The 16,116-nt window shown below is 34.1% G+C and overlaps 2 protein-coding genes across 2 annotated transcripts; both read left to right on the top strand.

Annotated features, from left to right (window-relative positions):
• Positions 1-5,750: 5,750 nt before the first annotated feature.
• On the top strand, positions 5,751-9,313 carry LOC108773808 (uncharacterized). The gene is made up of 2 exons (XM_018539745.1): positions 5,751-7,148; positions 7,331-9,313. The coding sequence occupies exons 1-2, from the start codon at positions 5,751-5,753 to the stop codon at positions 9,311-9,313; spliced, it is 3,381 nt and encodes a 1,126-aa protein (XP_018395247.1).
• Positions 9,314-9,351: 38 nt separating this feature from the next.
• LOC108773817 (uncharacterized) lies at positions 9,352-10,912 on the top strand. Its single transcript, XM_018539757.1, has 2 exons — positions 9,352-9,391; positions 9,555-10,912. The coding sequence occupies exons 1-2, from the start codon at positions 9,352-9,354 to the stop codon at positions 10,910-10,912; spliced, it is 1,398 nt and encodes a 465-aa protein (XP_018395259.1).
• The last annotated feature ends 5,204 nt before the right edge of the window (positions 10,913-16,116 follow it).

The following is a 16,116-nucleotide window of genomic DNA, read 5'->3' on the forward strand; positions in this document are numbered from 1 at the left end:
CCCCCCTCACTCGGCTCACCAATAAACCAAGCAGTCATCTTTTAAATACATATTAAATAAAATTACTGTTTTAAATACTCCCGACTGCTGACCGATATGACGTATATTTAAAACCATCGCAGTACTATCACGAGTTAAATTGTAATATATTACCACGAAAAGTAACTGTTTTACATTTTTAATAATTTTGTTTTATAATATGCAATCGCGTTTACGAAAAAAAATAAATATGTTGTTATAAAACTGACGTGTCAATATTAGACAGTTAGTGAAAGCAGCCTTGGGGATTGTTATCAAAACAACACATCAAGTGGAAGGGCGAATGCGAGTCGCACGTCCCCCCCTCGCCTGGCTCACCGATAAACCGTGCAGTCATCATTTAAATACATATTAAATAAAATTATTATTTTAAATACTACCGTCTGCTGACCGATATGACGTATATTTAAAACTATCGCAGTACAATCACGAGTTAAATTGTATATTACCACGAAAAGTAACTGATTATTATTTAAAGACGCCAGTACACAGTGGACATACATAAAGTGTATGTAACTTTCGAATTGCCGATTTTCGAATTGCCTCCTCTTTCCGCTATAACTCTCACGTCATATTAAATAATACCCAACAGTTCCCAAATTTACGTCTGAATTGACTAATACTGGCTCGAACATGTACTTGAATACCACATTATGTATGCCAAGGTTTTTTTTTATAAAAAACCTACGTGATGTTATCCTCTCTTATGTTTAATAGAATTACACCGACCTCAATTGCTTAATCGGAATTGACTAATCATATTTGCTGTTTAGTAGAATTTAAAAATCTACGTGGTGTAATCCTTATCCTGTTTAGTAGACCAAGATATAACCTAGAGTCTACAATCGTATATGAACTTACCTTTTTTTTTTACTACAAAAAAGGTAAAACATGCGCTAAGGGTGCGTGGTTTTGATAAAAAAAACTGTTTGGGCCAGTTTCACCAACGCCAATTACTTAATCGGCTGTAGAACCGACTAATCATATTTGCTGTTTAGTAGACCAAGATGTAACCTAGACCAAGATGTAACTTAGATCTAATGACATGTACCATTCGTATAAAAGATCTTTGAAAACCCATGTGGTACTATTTTTATTAAATTCTACTAAATTAAATAGTAAAACCTATGTAGTTCTTATTCTTATTGAAAGATCTTTCTATTTCAATCCAAATGGTTTAATTCTTCTTAAAAAAAATAAATAGTAAAACCCATGTAGTACTATCTTTTGTCCTTATATAATGATATATATCATTTGTATAAAAGATCTGATATCATTAGTCGGCCCTAAGTTATTCTATAAAACCCATGTAGTACTATCTTTGTCCTCATATAATGACATATATCATTTGTATAAAAGATCTGATATCAATAGTCGGCGCCAAGTTATTCTATGAAACCCATGTAGTACTATTTTTATTCTCATATAATGACATATATCATTTGTATAAAAGATCTGATATCAATAGTCGGCGCCAAGTTATTCTATGAAACCCATGTAGTACTATCTTTATTCTCATATAATGACTTGTATCATTTGTATAAAAGATATGATATTAATAGTCGGCGCCAAGTTAAATTCTAATTAATATCTTTAAAAACCCATGTGGTACTATTCTTATTAAATTCTAATTAATTAAATAGTAAAATCCATGTAGTATTATCTTTATCTTCCTTCATATACAATGGAACCTATACCATATATGTCTTCTTATTCTTATTGAAAGTTCTTCCTATTTCAATCCAAGTAGATTAATTCTTCTTTAAAAAAATTATATCATAATTAATTCAAACACATTTATTCCTTCAGTTATTTTCTAGAAAATTGTAATCTGCAAATTGTAATGCTTTACTTATTATATATATGTATCTATGTATGTTCATTTTGATTATTAAATTTGAATAATATACACTCTTTTTATATGTTCACTTTTAACTGGCACCTTTAATAATATATCAGTTACTTTTCATGGTAATTTATTAATTATTGAAGCAATAAATGTGTTTGAATTAATTATGATATAATTTTTTTAAAGAAGAATTAATCTACTTGGGTTGGAATAGGAAGATCTTTCAATATTTATTTTTGTAAAGAAGATTCAAACCATTTGGATTGAAACAGGAAGAACTTTCAATAAGAATAAGAAGACATACATGGTACTTAGGTTTCATTGTATATGAAGGAAGATAAAGATAATACTACATGGGTTTTACTATTTAATTAATTAGAATTTAATAAGAATAGTACCACATGGGTTTTTAAAGATATTAATTAGAATTTAACTTGGCGCCGACTATTAATATCAAATCTTTTATACAAATGATACATGTCATTATATGAGAATAAAGATAGTACTACATGGGTTTCATAGAATAACTTGGCGCCGACTATTGATATCAGATCTTTTATACAAATGATATATGTCATTATATGAGGACAAAGATAGTACTACATGGGTTTTACAGAATAACTTACCGCCGACTAATGATATCAGATCTTTTATACAAATGATATATATCATTATATGAGGACAAAGATAGTACTACATGGGTTTTACTATTTATTTTTTTTTAAGAAGAATTAAACCATTTGGATTGAAATAGAAAGATCTTTCAATAAGAATAAGAACTATTGTACATAGGTTTTACTATTTAATTTAGTAGAATTTAATAAAAATAGTACCACATGGTTTTTCAAAGATCTTTTATACAAATGATACATGTCATTAGATCTAAGTTACATCTTGGTTTAGGTTACATCTTGGTCTACTAAACAGCAAATATGATTAGTCGGTTCTACAGCCGATTAAGTAATTGGCGTTGGTGAAACTGGCCCAAACAGTTTTTTTTTTTTATCAAAACCACGCACCCTTAGCGCATGTTTTACTTTTTTTTTAGTAAAAAAAAAAAGGTAAGTTCATATACGATTGTAGACTCTAGGTTATATCTTGGTCTACTAAACAGGATAAGGATTACACCACGTACATTTTTAAATTCTACTAAACAGCAAATATGATTAGTCAATTCCGATTAAGCAATTGAGGTTGGTGTAATTCTACTAAACATAAGAGAGGATAACATCACGTAGGTTTTTATAAAAAAAAACCTTGGCATACATAATGTGGTATTCAAGTACATGTTCGAGCCAGTATTAGTCAATTCAGACGTAAAGTTGGGAACTGTTGGATATTACTGCAGAAGAGAAGGGAGAGAGAATTGTGACATTACTTTTATACATACATATTACCATGAAAATTGACTCAGATATTATTGAAGGTACCAGTTCAAAGTAAATATAAGGATAGTATCTCTTGGGTTTTTAAAGATAGAATTTAACTTGGCGTACAAATGATACGTGTCATTAGATTTAAGAAAATAATAAGGTAAAAAGAACAATAGTTCCCTTCTCTTCTTCTTCAGTAATACCCAACAGTTCCGAACTTTCTGATTTGACTAAGTCTAACTGGAACATGTACTCGAATATCTCATTATGTATGCCAAGGTTTTTTATATATCTACATATTAATTTCCATTTCATTACCTTTCAGTAATAAAATGTATTACGTTAAAATAGACAATTTGGTATAAGAATTCTATTAAAATTAATACTGATCTTTTGTGATTCAGTTTTGAAATATAAAAAACTGTTATTTGGATCTCTCACCTAGAACACTATATTTGATTCAAGATTGTGGAGCACATAAGAATTCTTTTGAAATTAATACTCATCTTTTGTGATTCATTTTTGAAATACAAGAAGCTGTTATTTCGATCTCTCACCTAGAAATTTGATTCAAAATTTTGAAGCACATGTGTGTGAGTTACTTATCACGTGTTTTTAATCAGGTGTATCTTTATAAAGTATACATTTTCAAAATATTATTCTAATTCATAATTAATATTGTGAGGAACGATTGTTCTGTTAATCAATTTCGTAATAACATTATACCAAAACACTTATTACGTTTATTAGTGTATTTATTCCAATGTAAAAATATTACATACGTATAATCAAATATGCTAATAAACGTAATAAATTTTTTTGGTATAATCAGAACAATCCTTTCTCACGATATTAATTATTAATTAGAATAATAATTTGTAAACGTATACTTATGAAAATATACGTGATTGAAAACTGGTTAACTTACACTCTAAAATCTTGAACTAAGTGAGAGATCAAACTATAACAGTTTTTTATATTTAAAAAATAAATCACAAAAGATCAGTATTAATTTTAAAAGAATTCTTATGCCAAATTGTCTATTTTAACGTAATACATTTTATTATTGAAAGATAATGAAATACCATGAAAAATGACACATGTATTATTGAAGGTACTCATACGTGTGTGTTAACGAGTTTTCTATCACGTGTATCTTCATGATCAGTCAATTCCGATTAAGTAATTGTGGTTGATGTAATTCTACTAAACATAAGGATAACATCACGTAAGTTTTTATAAAAAATTAACCTTGGCATACGTAATGAGCTATTCAAGTCATGTTCGAGTTAGCATTAGTCAAATCAGACGTAAAGTTGGGAACTGTTGGATGTTACTGAAGAAGAGAAGGGAGAGAGAGTTCTGACGTTACTTTTATACATAGGGGAGAGTGGTGTCGGTTGAAACAGAGGGTCAATTGTAACATTGACCGCAATAGCTGTATCTATTGACAAAAGGCTGAACTGCATGCACGCTTGCATACCGTTAACAGACATAAGTCATTGATGAAAAATTGAGTGGCCATTCGCAAGTGCAAACGTAGCAGCACCTATTTTTGTTAAATCAAGGTTAGATTGTAAACTTTGTTACCCGCCATTATTTTAGTGCAACTCGTTCCACAACAATTTGTAATACGACGATACTGTGTGATATGAATATATGAATATCAAGGTTTGTAGTAAGGTATATGTTGAGTTTCTTTCACAATTGCTGAGATTTGTTCATTTCATTTTTTTATTTTATTCAACAAGTCTAAAGATAAAGTATTTTCAAAGGCTCAAGAAAGCCCATTATTTGCATTCGATGCGTTTCGTGCGCTAAGCAGTTGCGTGGTGGCGTTCGCGCAACTAAGAGGGGAGAAAAACGAACAAGTTAAGATGGCGATAGACTTCCGAAAAGATAGCGTGCGTCTTGTCACATTAATCATAATAAAGGTGAAATCCAGTGAATACAGTCCACTTTAATCGACCATTATCCAACATAATTTGGTCCTTCGAGCCGGATCCACAGAGGAATAGGCTGTGGATTCGAGAAGAGCTACACAATCGACGAGATAAACGGTAACGAGACACGAGGCATTCTTTGATTACCGTAACGATCGAGATCGAGACATCGTGCATAGTGCACATCAAGGCAAGCTATCTTCATTGTAAAACACGAGATTGCAAACATAACGCAAGGCTCGTATTAAACACAAGACGCATTTTCGGAAATTGCATTGCGGCCGTTGAACATTCAATCAAGGCCATAGAATAGAGCAAGAGCAGCAATCACGCCAAGGAACACGGCGATCTAGCATCGAGCGCAGCGATCAATCAGGCTTGGCAGCGGCGCGGCAATCACAGTAGCACAGTCAAGGGCAGCGAGCGACAACACAGACGTCCCAATCCTATCCTAACCTCAAATTATAGTTATAGAAACAATACAAATAGTCGTAGAAACAATACAAAGAGTTCGTAATACATTTAGCTTTAGATTGCAACGACACAATGGAAGCACTCGTTAAACGTCGAGGTCAATACAAAAGTAGAGTCACTACATTCAAAACATATATCGCTAAAGTTATGCATAGTTTTCCAGACCCCACACAGGCATTAGAAGATACACGTAGGTTAGAAATTCAAGAACGTCTTACCGTTATTCGAGAGGTGTACGAAAAGTACGATGAAGTGCAGGCCAATATCGATGAACTTACAAACGACGAAACAGACACGAGTCAATACAGAGAAAGGTTCGAGGAGGATTATTTTAACGTTGTGGCACATGCAGAAGAGTTACTTGCTCGTGGTAAGATGACACAACAGCTTCTAGGTGCAGCGATGAATGAGTCAACACGAGGATCACACGCACGGGTAACTGATGATACTGCCTTTATTCCTAATCTATCGCGACAAGCTAATCAAAATATTATTTTCAAACCAACGGGCATCAAATTGCCTACAATTGAATTGCCAAAATTTAAAGGTAATGTAGATGAATGGCTCGGGTTCAGAGATACGTTCGAATCACTTATACACACAAACGAAACAATAGATCCTATACAAAAATTCCATTATTTGAAGGCCTCGTTAGAAGGTGCAGCGTCTCAAATCATCAAATCTCTCGATTTTTCGGCTGCCAATTATGCTATTGCTTGGGAAACTATTTGCAATCGTTTCGATAACAAAAGTCTATTAACGTACAATCACATAAAGGCTATTTTTAGTATAAATTCAATAAAAGAAGAGTCAGCAATTCAATTACGCAATATGATAGACACATTAAACAAACATTTGCGAGCATTAAATGCATTAGGGCAGTCAACCGAGCATTGGGATACATTGCTAATATATTTAACTTCGAGCAAGCTTGATAGTATAACAGCAAGAGAATGGGAGAAAGAGCGAGTGGATAAAGAGCTTCCTACATTAGAAGAATTCAAAGCTTTTCTTAGTTCAAGAGCGAATCTGTTGGATACATTAGAATTAAACAAAGGGGGCATACACAAGTCAAAACACTCAGATCACATAAAGTCAAAATCGTTTCTTATTCAAAAGCAAGAATGCGTAGTATGCAAAGAAGCATATCACCTATCAAGTTGTTCCAAGTTCTTGCAACTTACTCCGCAAAAGAGAGCAGAAGTTTTAAAAACAGCTAAATTATGTCTTAATTGCATGAAACCAGGTCATTTTATCAAGGTTTGCAAGGGCGGCACGTGTCGAAAGTGCTCCGGCAAGCACAATACATTATTGCATTTCGAAAAAGTCTCGTCTGAGTCAACAGGGAACACTGAAGAAACCAATAGTTCTTCATCAGTCTTGTGTTCACACAATAGGGCAAGTGACTACCATGTCATTCTGTCAACAGCAACAATATTAGTGGAAGATAGTCAAGGCAAGAAACACAAGGTTCGTGCGATACTCGATCCAGGATCGCAATCTAGCTTAATTACAACCAACTAAGTGAGGAATTGCAACTCGAAAAAACAAAGGTAATCGTCAATCTTGAAGCCATCAACGGCGCATCGTGTCAAGTAAAACACAAATGTAGAGTCAAAATCACATCATGCATCAATAGTTATCAATTTCAGTTGTCATGTCTTGTTATACCAGAAATCACAGGCAATTTACCTAGTAGCCAGGTAAATGTACAGAATCTCCAGATTCCTTCAAACATTGCTTTAGCTGATCCTAAGTTTCATATACCTGCAAAGGTAGACATGCTTATAGGGGCGGATTGGTTTTGGAATCTCCTCTGTATAGGCCAATTCAAGCTCGGCAAAACACAATTAACAATGCAAAAGACAAGATTAGGATGGATAGTTGCAGGTCCATTGGCAAGTAGTAGCGCAACGTCAATACGTTGTCATTTGAGCAAATCCATGAACATTGAAGAACAAGTGGCCAAGTTCTGGGAACTGGAAGAATATTCAAATCAGAAAATACTTTCTCAAGAAGAAAAGGAGTGTGAACTTCACTTCTCACAAACAAGCAAGCGTGATGTAAATGGTAGATTTATTGTTAGCATTCCATTTAAGGAAGATCCAAGCATTTTAGATGAATCATACAAAGGAGCATTACGACGTTTGAATAGTCTAGAAAACAAATTGCAAAGGAATCCAACACTTAAAGAGCAATATACAGCATTTCTTGAAGAATATGAAACATTACATCACATGAGCAAGATAGACAATACTTCACAAGCAACAACCGCCTATTACATGCCACATCATGCGGTCATCAGAAGTGAGAGCTTAACCACAAAAATTCGTGTAGTCTTTGATGCATCAGCAACCACAGATAATGGTATTTCATTGAATCACATTCAAATGGTCGGACCGACATTACAAGATGATTTATTTTCAATACTTATCAGATTTAGAAGCCATGCATATGTAGTAGCAGCAGATATCGAAAAAATGTACAGACAAGTACGCATCGCTCCAGAACAGCGCTCGTTACAAAGGATATTATGGCGCAAAAATCCCGAAGATCCAATAGAAGTGTTCGAGTTAAATACAATCACATACGGCACTGCATCAGCACCCTATCTCGCAACGAAGTGCATAATAGAATTAGCAAAGGAGACCGAACAAGAATGGCCCGAAATAGCAAAAATCATTCGACAAGATTTTTACGTAGACGATCTTTTGACCGGAGCAGATTCGAGAGAGAAAACAAGAGATATAGTACAAAAGGTTTCGCACGTGCTAGAATCAGCAGGATTTAAGCTTCGGAAATGGATTTCAAATGAGGCTACAGTCATAGAAGATATACAAACAGAGAAACAAAATTCAATCGGAATGGACTTTAAATGTCTACAAACAAAGATCCTTGGTTTAGTATGGCAAGCTCATCAAGATGTGCTAGTTTACAACATAAAGGAATTACCTTCGCTAAAGGTATCCAAAAGACAAATACTGTCCGACACAACTCGTATATTCGATCCGTTAGGATACTTGAGTCCATGTTTAGTATTGGTGAAAATTCTAATACAGAAATTGTGGATGCACAAATTGTCATGGGATGAAGCAATTCCATCAGATTTGCATTCAACTTGGATATCGTTTCGCAATCAAATAAACGCTCTGAATCAAATCAAGATACCTAGGCATGTGATTTGCAAGAATTACACAAGAATCGAATTACATGGTTTTGCAGATGCAGCACAAGGAGCATATGGAGCATGCACATATATTCGTTCAATAGATCATCAAAATACAAGTGAAGTAAGATTGTTGTGCTCTAAGACAAGAGTCGCACCACTCAAACAACAAACAATACCTCGACTGGAGCTTTGTGCGGCGCTTACACTCGCACGGTTAATGAAAAAGATACTAAGTTCATTAAACATATCGTTTGACAAGATTACATACTGGAGTGATTCCACCATAGTACTCAATTGGATACAAACGCAACCAAGCAAGTTACAAGTATTTGTATCAAACCGTGTCGCAGAAATACAAGAGTTAACTGATACTCGCAACTGGAGACATGTGCCAACAGCAGAAAACCCAGCCGATTTACTTTCGCGAGGCGTATTTCCCAATCAATTATGGCAATCGGAGCTTTGATGGCATGGTCCGTCATTCTTATCAAATTCAGAAGATAAATGGCCTATTACACCCAAATCAGAAGTTCCAACAATAGAAGTAAGACGTACAGTTTGTGCAGTTAGACACATTCAACCAACTAAATCATTCATATTTGGAATTAGTAATAGCCTAAGGCGTTTAGTTCGAATAGTCGCATATTGCAGGCGTTTTATAAGTAATTGCAAAAATCGAAGTAGATCTGAGTCAGCATGTCTAACAGCAACTGAGCTAAAAGACTCATTACACAATCTTGCAAAGCTAGCGCAGGAGGAATCCTTTCCAACAGAGAGGCGAATACTTCTGCAAAGTGATTCCATTATACATGGAAAATTAGCAGCACTCAATACGTTTATTGACCAAGACAATCTCATACGTGTAGGCGGGAGATTAAAAAACTCAGAGTTTCACTCAGATAAAAAACATCCCATTGTTTTGTCAGCAGATCATCAATTTACAAAACTTCTATTCAAAGGCGAACATTTGACTTTATTGCATGCAGGACCACAATCACTCTTAAGTTTAATTCGTCAACAGTTCTGGCCGATCGGGGGCAGAAATTTAGCTCGAAAAACAGTGCACGATTGCATCAGATGTTTTCGGAGCAATCCCAGGCAGTCAACAATTCCAATGGGAGAGTTACCGAAAGCACGCGTATCTCAAACCATGCCCTTTCATAACACGGGTGTGGACTATGCAGGTCCTTTCATAGTAAAAGATAGAAAGGGAAGAGGCAGTAAAACAAGTAAGGCTTTCGTGTGTTTATTTATTTGTTTCGCCACGAAGGCACTTCATCTCGAATTAGTATCTGATTTAACCTCAGAAGCATTCATCGCAGCACTTAGACGTTTTTCAGCTCGACGTGGTAAACCTGCACACATGTACTCCGATAACGGAACGAACTTTGTCGGAGCAAATAGAGAATTAAAAGAGTTAGAGCAATTATTAAGAGATAACGCGGAATCTATCGAAAACACAATGAATGAAATTGGCATTAGTTGGCATTTTATACCCGCGCACTCACCACATTTTGGTGGTCTCTGGGAGGCCGGGGTGAAGTCTACAAAACATCATTTAAAACGAGTGGCAGGCAACGCGATTTTAACATACGAAGAGCTTTATACATTATTAGTTCAAGTCGAAGCTATATTAAACTCTCGCCCTTTAACTCCAATGTCATCCGATCCTAACGATCTTCTTCCCATCACTCCTGCTCACTTTCTGGTTGGTCGTCCGCTCACATTACCAGCAGATCCCACACTAACAGAATTGCCAGAATCCAGGTTGTCAAGGTGGCAATTGATTCAAAGTCTACAGCAGCATTTTTGGACACGGTGGAGCAAAGAGTACATCTCAGAGCTACAACAGCGTGTAAACAAAACGAAGTCAACCAAACCCATCGCTGAGGGCGCTATGGTGCTCATCAAGGAGGACAACCTTCCTTCACTCAAATGGAGGCTTGGACGTATCAAAACAATCCATCCAGGAAAGGACAACATAGCCAGGGTGGCTACCATACAGATTTCAACAGGAACAACGCGTATCGCGATCGCGAAACTTTGTCCGTTACCGATGGAGTAACACCATGTAAACATTAAAATAATCGCATTTATGCAGAATTGCACTTAGTTATAGTTCAAATTTAGAATTTAAGTTGTTCATTAAGTTTATTTTCCGGTCAGGGACCGCATATATCAAAATATTTGTGCGTAGTATTAAGTTTGAAATTATTTACGCTATAATAAGCGTCATTAGTTATACAATCAAACAAATAGTTTATATTGAAAGTACCTTTCAATGTCGGGGGGTATGTTGAGTTTCTTTCACAATTGCTGAGATTTGTTCATTTCATTTTTTTATTTTATTCAACAAGTCTAAAGATAAAGTATTTTCAAAGGCTCAAGAAAGCCCATTATTTGCATTCGATGCGTTTCGTGCGCTAAGCAGTTGCGTGGTGGCGTTCGCGCAACTAAGAGGGGAGAAAAACGAACAAGTTAAGATGGCGATAGACTTCCGAAAAGATAGCGTGCGTCTTGTCACATTAATCATAATAAAGGTGAAATCCAGTGAATACAGTCCACTTTAATCGACCATTATCCAACAGTATATATCAATTCAATTTATTGTTTACATGTAAGTTTAATGGGTATAAAATCGAAATAAGCGGCGGTGGTTGCAAAAGTAACAATCACAGTAGTGTCGATTGTAACATGAGTAATTATTTAGAAGACGTTCCTCATCATCAATTTCAATGAAATTATGCTCACATTCGAAGCGTTTTTGCTTGAAACGAAAGAATCTGGCAGTAAAATGTTGTGCTCAGTCCCACGAAGTGAGATATTAATCATTAAAGTTAACTGTTGTTAGGTTTTGAAATCTGTCACATCGATGGTATAAAGGGTTACACAAATTTTCTATTTTATAAACATAAATTCATTGCTTTAAAAACAAATTCTCTGCTGAAAAAACAAAAATTATATAGAAAATAATTTGTGTAACATGTTATAATCGTATTATAGTTTGAATTATCAGTTGTGAAGATGCAATTATCACAGTTTTGACAACTATTTGATATTGTATCTATGTTTTCGGTTTTAGAGAAGACACATTTTCAAAATGGTGAAACCAAGGCCTCGAAAAACCAACAAAGGAAAGACTGATGTTTCGGTTTTTGAAGAAGCTTCACAAATGGTTATCGAGTTAAAGCAGTCTGTTAGATGTGTTGCAAAGAAATTCAACATTTGCCATGTATCGTTGAACAGGTTTATGAAAAAGAAGTTGACTGGAGAAACTGTTTCAATAAGTTATCGTCCACATAATAAAATTTTTTCGGACATGCAAGAAAAAATGCTTGAATATTGTACAGAAGCGTCATCCTTCTATCATGGACTTTCGACTACAGATTTGCGAAAACTTGCCTACAATTTTGCAAAAGAAAACAAACTGAACTTTCCGGAAAAATGGGCTTCTACTGGGTATGCCAGTAAAGATTGGTATATAGCTTTTATGAAGAGAAATCCACAATTATCCTTACGTAAGCCTGAAGCAACAAGCCTAGCGCGTGCTATGAATTTTAATAAAGCTAATGTCAACAAGTTTTATGATAACTTAGCTAATGTTATGGATCGTTTCAAATTTGAAGCATAGAACATTTATAATGTGGATGAAACCGGCATTACTACTGTCCAGAAGCCTACTAAAGTTATTTCTGTGAAAGGGACAAAACAGGTTGTTACTTCACAAGAGCGCGGGACATTAGTTACACTCTGTATTGCTGTAAATGCAGTCGGCAATTCAATTCCGCCCTTATTTATATTTCCGCGTAAGAACTTCAAAGATTATTTTATCAGAGATGGGTCTTCAGGCTGTATTGGAACTGCTAATAAATCCGGATGGATGCAGGAGGATGAGTTTATTATGTTTATAAAGCATTTTGCAAAGCATACACGACCGAGTGAAACCAATAAAGTTCTGTTATTGTTAGATAATCATTCCTCGCATTTATCTATCCAGCTAATTAACTTCTGTCGAGAGAATTACATCACTCTGCTATCTTTTCCACCACATACATCGCACAAATTGCAACCATTAGACAGAACCGTTTTTGGTCCCTTCAAAATGCATTATAACTCAATGTGCGATCAATGGATCCGCAACAATCCTGGAAAAAGAATAACGATTTACGATTTACCAAGCATAGTTAAAACAGCTATGCCACTTGCTGCGACGCCAGCAAATATTATGTCTGGATTTGCTTGCACTGGTATATGGCCCTTCAATGATCGTATTTTCAGAGAAGACGAATTTGCTCCATCGTTACCAACCGATGTGCCTATGGAAACACAAAATGAAGATGCTACAAATTTTACAAGTCAAGACAATGACAATTCAAATGCGTCCACAGTTGCTGATCTTTTACGATCAAGTACTTCACAGTCATCAAATGTTATAACACAAATCTTCCGTTCTCCAAGTGATATAAAACCATTACCGAAAGTTACACGAACAAAAGGGAAACAAAAGAACAACAGACAGAGAGGTAAGACTTCAATTTTGACGGATTCGCCTGAAAAAGAGGCAATAGAAGATAAAAACGCATTAGTGATTTGAAGGATAAAAAAAAATTTAATTTAATAAAGAAACAAAAAAAATCAATTAAAAAACCAGTGAAAGGAACATGTTCAAGAAAGTCATTTGAGATGAGTAATGTTAGTATCGAAGAAAATGAAGATATATTTGTTTGGTCTGCAATGGGTCTTATAAAGAAAGTCAAGAAGACTGGCTCAGTGCACAGAATGCAGGAAATGGGCACATTCAACCTGTGCAGATAACGATCGATTTTTCATTTGCTTTAATTGTTTGAACGACTGAATATTATTCATCATTAACAACAACAAATACTTTTATTTTCAATGTTTAAAATCTGACAGTTATTTTTCTGTATTTATTTTATTTTTTTGTATTTTTTCAATGTTGTTTATTAGCATAGTGTTGATTTTCATATGGATATATTCACAATGTTTTTGTGTTACAATCAACACCCTGGGGTGATACAATTGACACCATCGCGGTGTCAATTGTAACAAGTTGCGGCGATGCCATTAATGATAAATATCATTTATAATTTGTTACTTTTTTAAATATCTATTAAGTTGAAATTAATGCCAAAGGATATATTTGTTTTCATAAAAAATTTCAATTTTTTCTTATTTATAATAAATTAGTTAGCTGCAAAAATATTTTTTTTGTTACAACCAACACCACTCTCCCCTACATATTACCACAGTATATACAGTAGCGCAACTCTCCTGATTTTGTGAAGCCTAAAATGGAGTGCGCATGCGCGAAATGGGTAAGTTGCCCAGTAACGCCGTCTACACTTCTATCTCACTTGCTCTAGTTCCTCTTTCTCTCTATTTCTTTCTAGCTGCCTAGGTTATTTGTATGAACAGCAAATTAAATGTACAAAAACTAAAAGAAATAGATTTATAATTAAGTAATGCGTTGCAAAATAAAAAAAAATACAAAAATAAGAAAATATAAAATTATATAAATATTGTATTAATATTATACTGTAAAAATATTTTAATTAAAGATCGGCACACGATGCTTGTATTCCTGCTAAATTGTTTGCATTTTTTGAAAATTATTAGAATTGTACCACACAGAATTAACGCAGATTTTCTAGCTAAAACGTAAGTATAATTTAACAGAAAAACACAAGCATCATTTTCCGCAGGTTTAAAATATTAATATAAACAATAAAATTTACTGTTATTTATATTGTTACAGATTTTATTTCATAAAATTATTATTAGATACTTTTATAATTACAATAATTATATAGTCAAAAGATATAGTACTGTTTTCTTATTACGTAATCTGTAATAATATAAATAACAGTAAATTTTATTGTTCATATTAATATTTTAAACCTACGGAAAATGATGCTTGTGTTCTTCTGTTGAATTACTTACGTTTTAGCTAGAAAATCTGTGTTAATTCTGTGTGGTACAATTCTAATAATTTTCAAAAAATGCAAACAATTTAGCAGGAAAACAAGCATCATGTGCCGATCTTTAATTAAAATATTTTTACAGTATAATATTTATACAATATTTATATAATTTTATATCTTCTTATTTTTGTATTTTTATTTATTTTGCAACGTATTACAATTATAAATCTATTTCTTTTAGTTTTTGTACATTTAATTTGCTGTTCATACAAATAACCTAGGCAGCTAGAAAGAAACAGAGAGAAAGAGGAACTAGAGCAAGTGAGATAGAAGTGTAGACGGCGTTACTGGGCAACTTACCCATTTCGAGCATGCGCACTCCATTTTAGGCTTCACTAACATCAAAGGTGCCGACAGAGAGTTGCGCTACTGTATATACTGTGATATTACCATGAAAATTGACTCATATATTATCGAAAGTGCCAGTTCAAAGTAAACATAAGGATAATACATCTTGGGTTTTTAAAGATAGAATTTAACTTGGCGTACAAATGATACGTGTCATTAGATTTAAGAAAATAATAAGGTAGAAAAAACAACAGTTCACTTCTCTTCTTCTTCAGTAATACCCAACAGTTCCGAACTTATGTCTGATTTGACTAAGTCTAACTGGAACCTGTACTTGAATACCTCATTATGTATGCCAAGGTTTTTTATATACATATTAATTTCTATTTCATTACCTTTTAGTAATAAAATGTATTTCGTTCAAATAGACAGTTTGGTATAAGAATTCTATTAAAATTAATACTGATCTTTTGTCCTTCATCTTTGAAATATAAAAAACTGTTATTTTGATCTCTCACCTAGAACACTATATTTAATTCAAGATTGTGGAGCACATAAGAATTCTTTTGAAATTAATACTCATCTTTTGTGATTCATTTTTGAAATATAAAAAGCTCTTATTTCGATCTCTAGAAAACTATATTTGATTCAAGATTTTAAAGCACATGTGTGTGAGTTATAGTTATCAATCACGTGTATCTTCATAAAGTATACATTTTCGGTAAAAATGTAGATTAGGGGAGCCTCCCCCAATGACCTTGACCTTGACATATGTTGTCAAGGTCATGACCCTGAGTGACCTTGAAGAAGTTTTAACCGTCGGACCTAACTCGATAAAAAGTTATTAACAAAAAAAGTTTCAAAATTAACGTATTATTTCTATATATGTATAATATGAAGTCCTATTCTACACCTTTCCCTGTTCAGAAACGTTGAACTTTCCACGCGAAGTAACTTTAACCCCCCCCCCCCCCCGCCA

Source organism: Cyphomyrmex costatus, unplaced genomic scaffold, assembly GCF_001594065.2.
Source record: "Cyphomyrmex costatus isolate MS0001 unplaced genomic scaffold, Ccosl1.0 scaffold1038, whole genome shotgun sequence".
NCBI classification, from domain to species: Eukaryota; Metazoa; Arthropoda; class Insecta; order Hymenoptera; family Formicidae; genus Cyphomyrmex; species Cyphomyrmex costatus.

What these genes read in the sequence shown, in the direction of transcription:
- LOC108773808 (XM_018539745.1), top strand. Translation starts at nt 5,751, where the DNA reads ATGGAAGCACTCGTTAAACGTCGAGGTCAATACAAAAGTAGAGTCACT. An exon ending in GTCAAGGCAAGAAACACAAG is followed by an intron (nt 7,149 to 7,330) that starts GTTCGTGCGATA and finishes TATCAATTTCAG; the next exon opens with TTGTCATGTCTTGTTATACC.
- LOC108773817 (XM_018539757.1), top strand. Translation starts at nt 9,352, where the DNA reads ATGGCCTATTACACCCAAATCAGAAGTTCCAACAATAGAA. An exon ending in CAGAAGTTCCAACAATAGAA is followed by an intron (nt 9,392 to 9,554) that starts GTAAGACGTACA and finishes CATGTCTAACAG; the next exon opens with CAACTGAGCTAAAAGACTCA.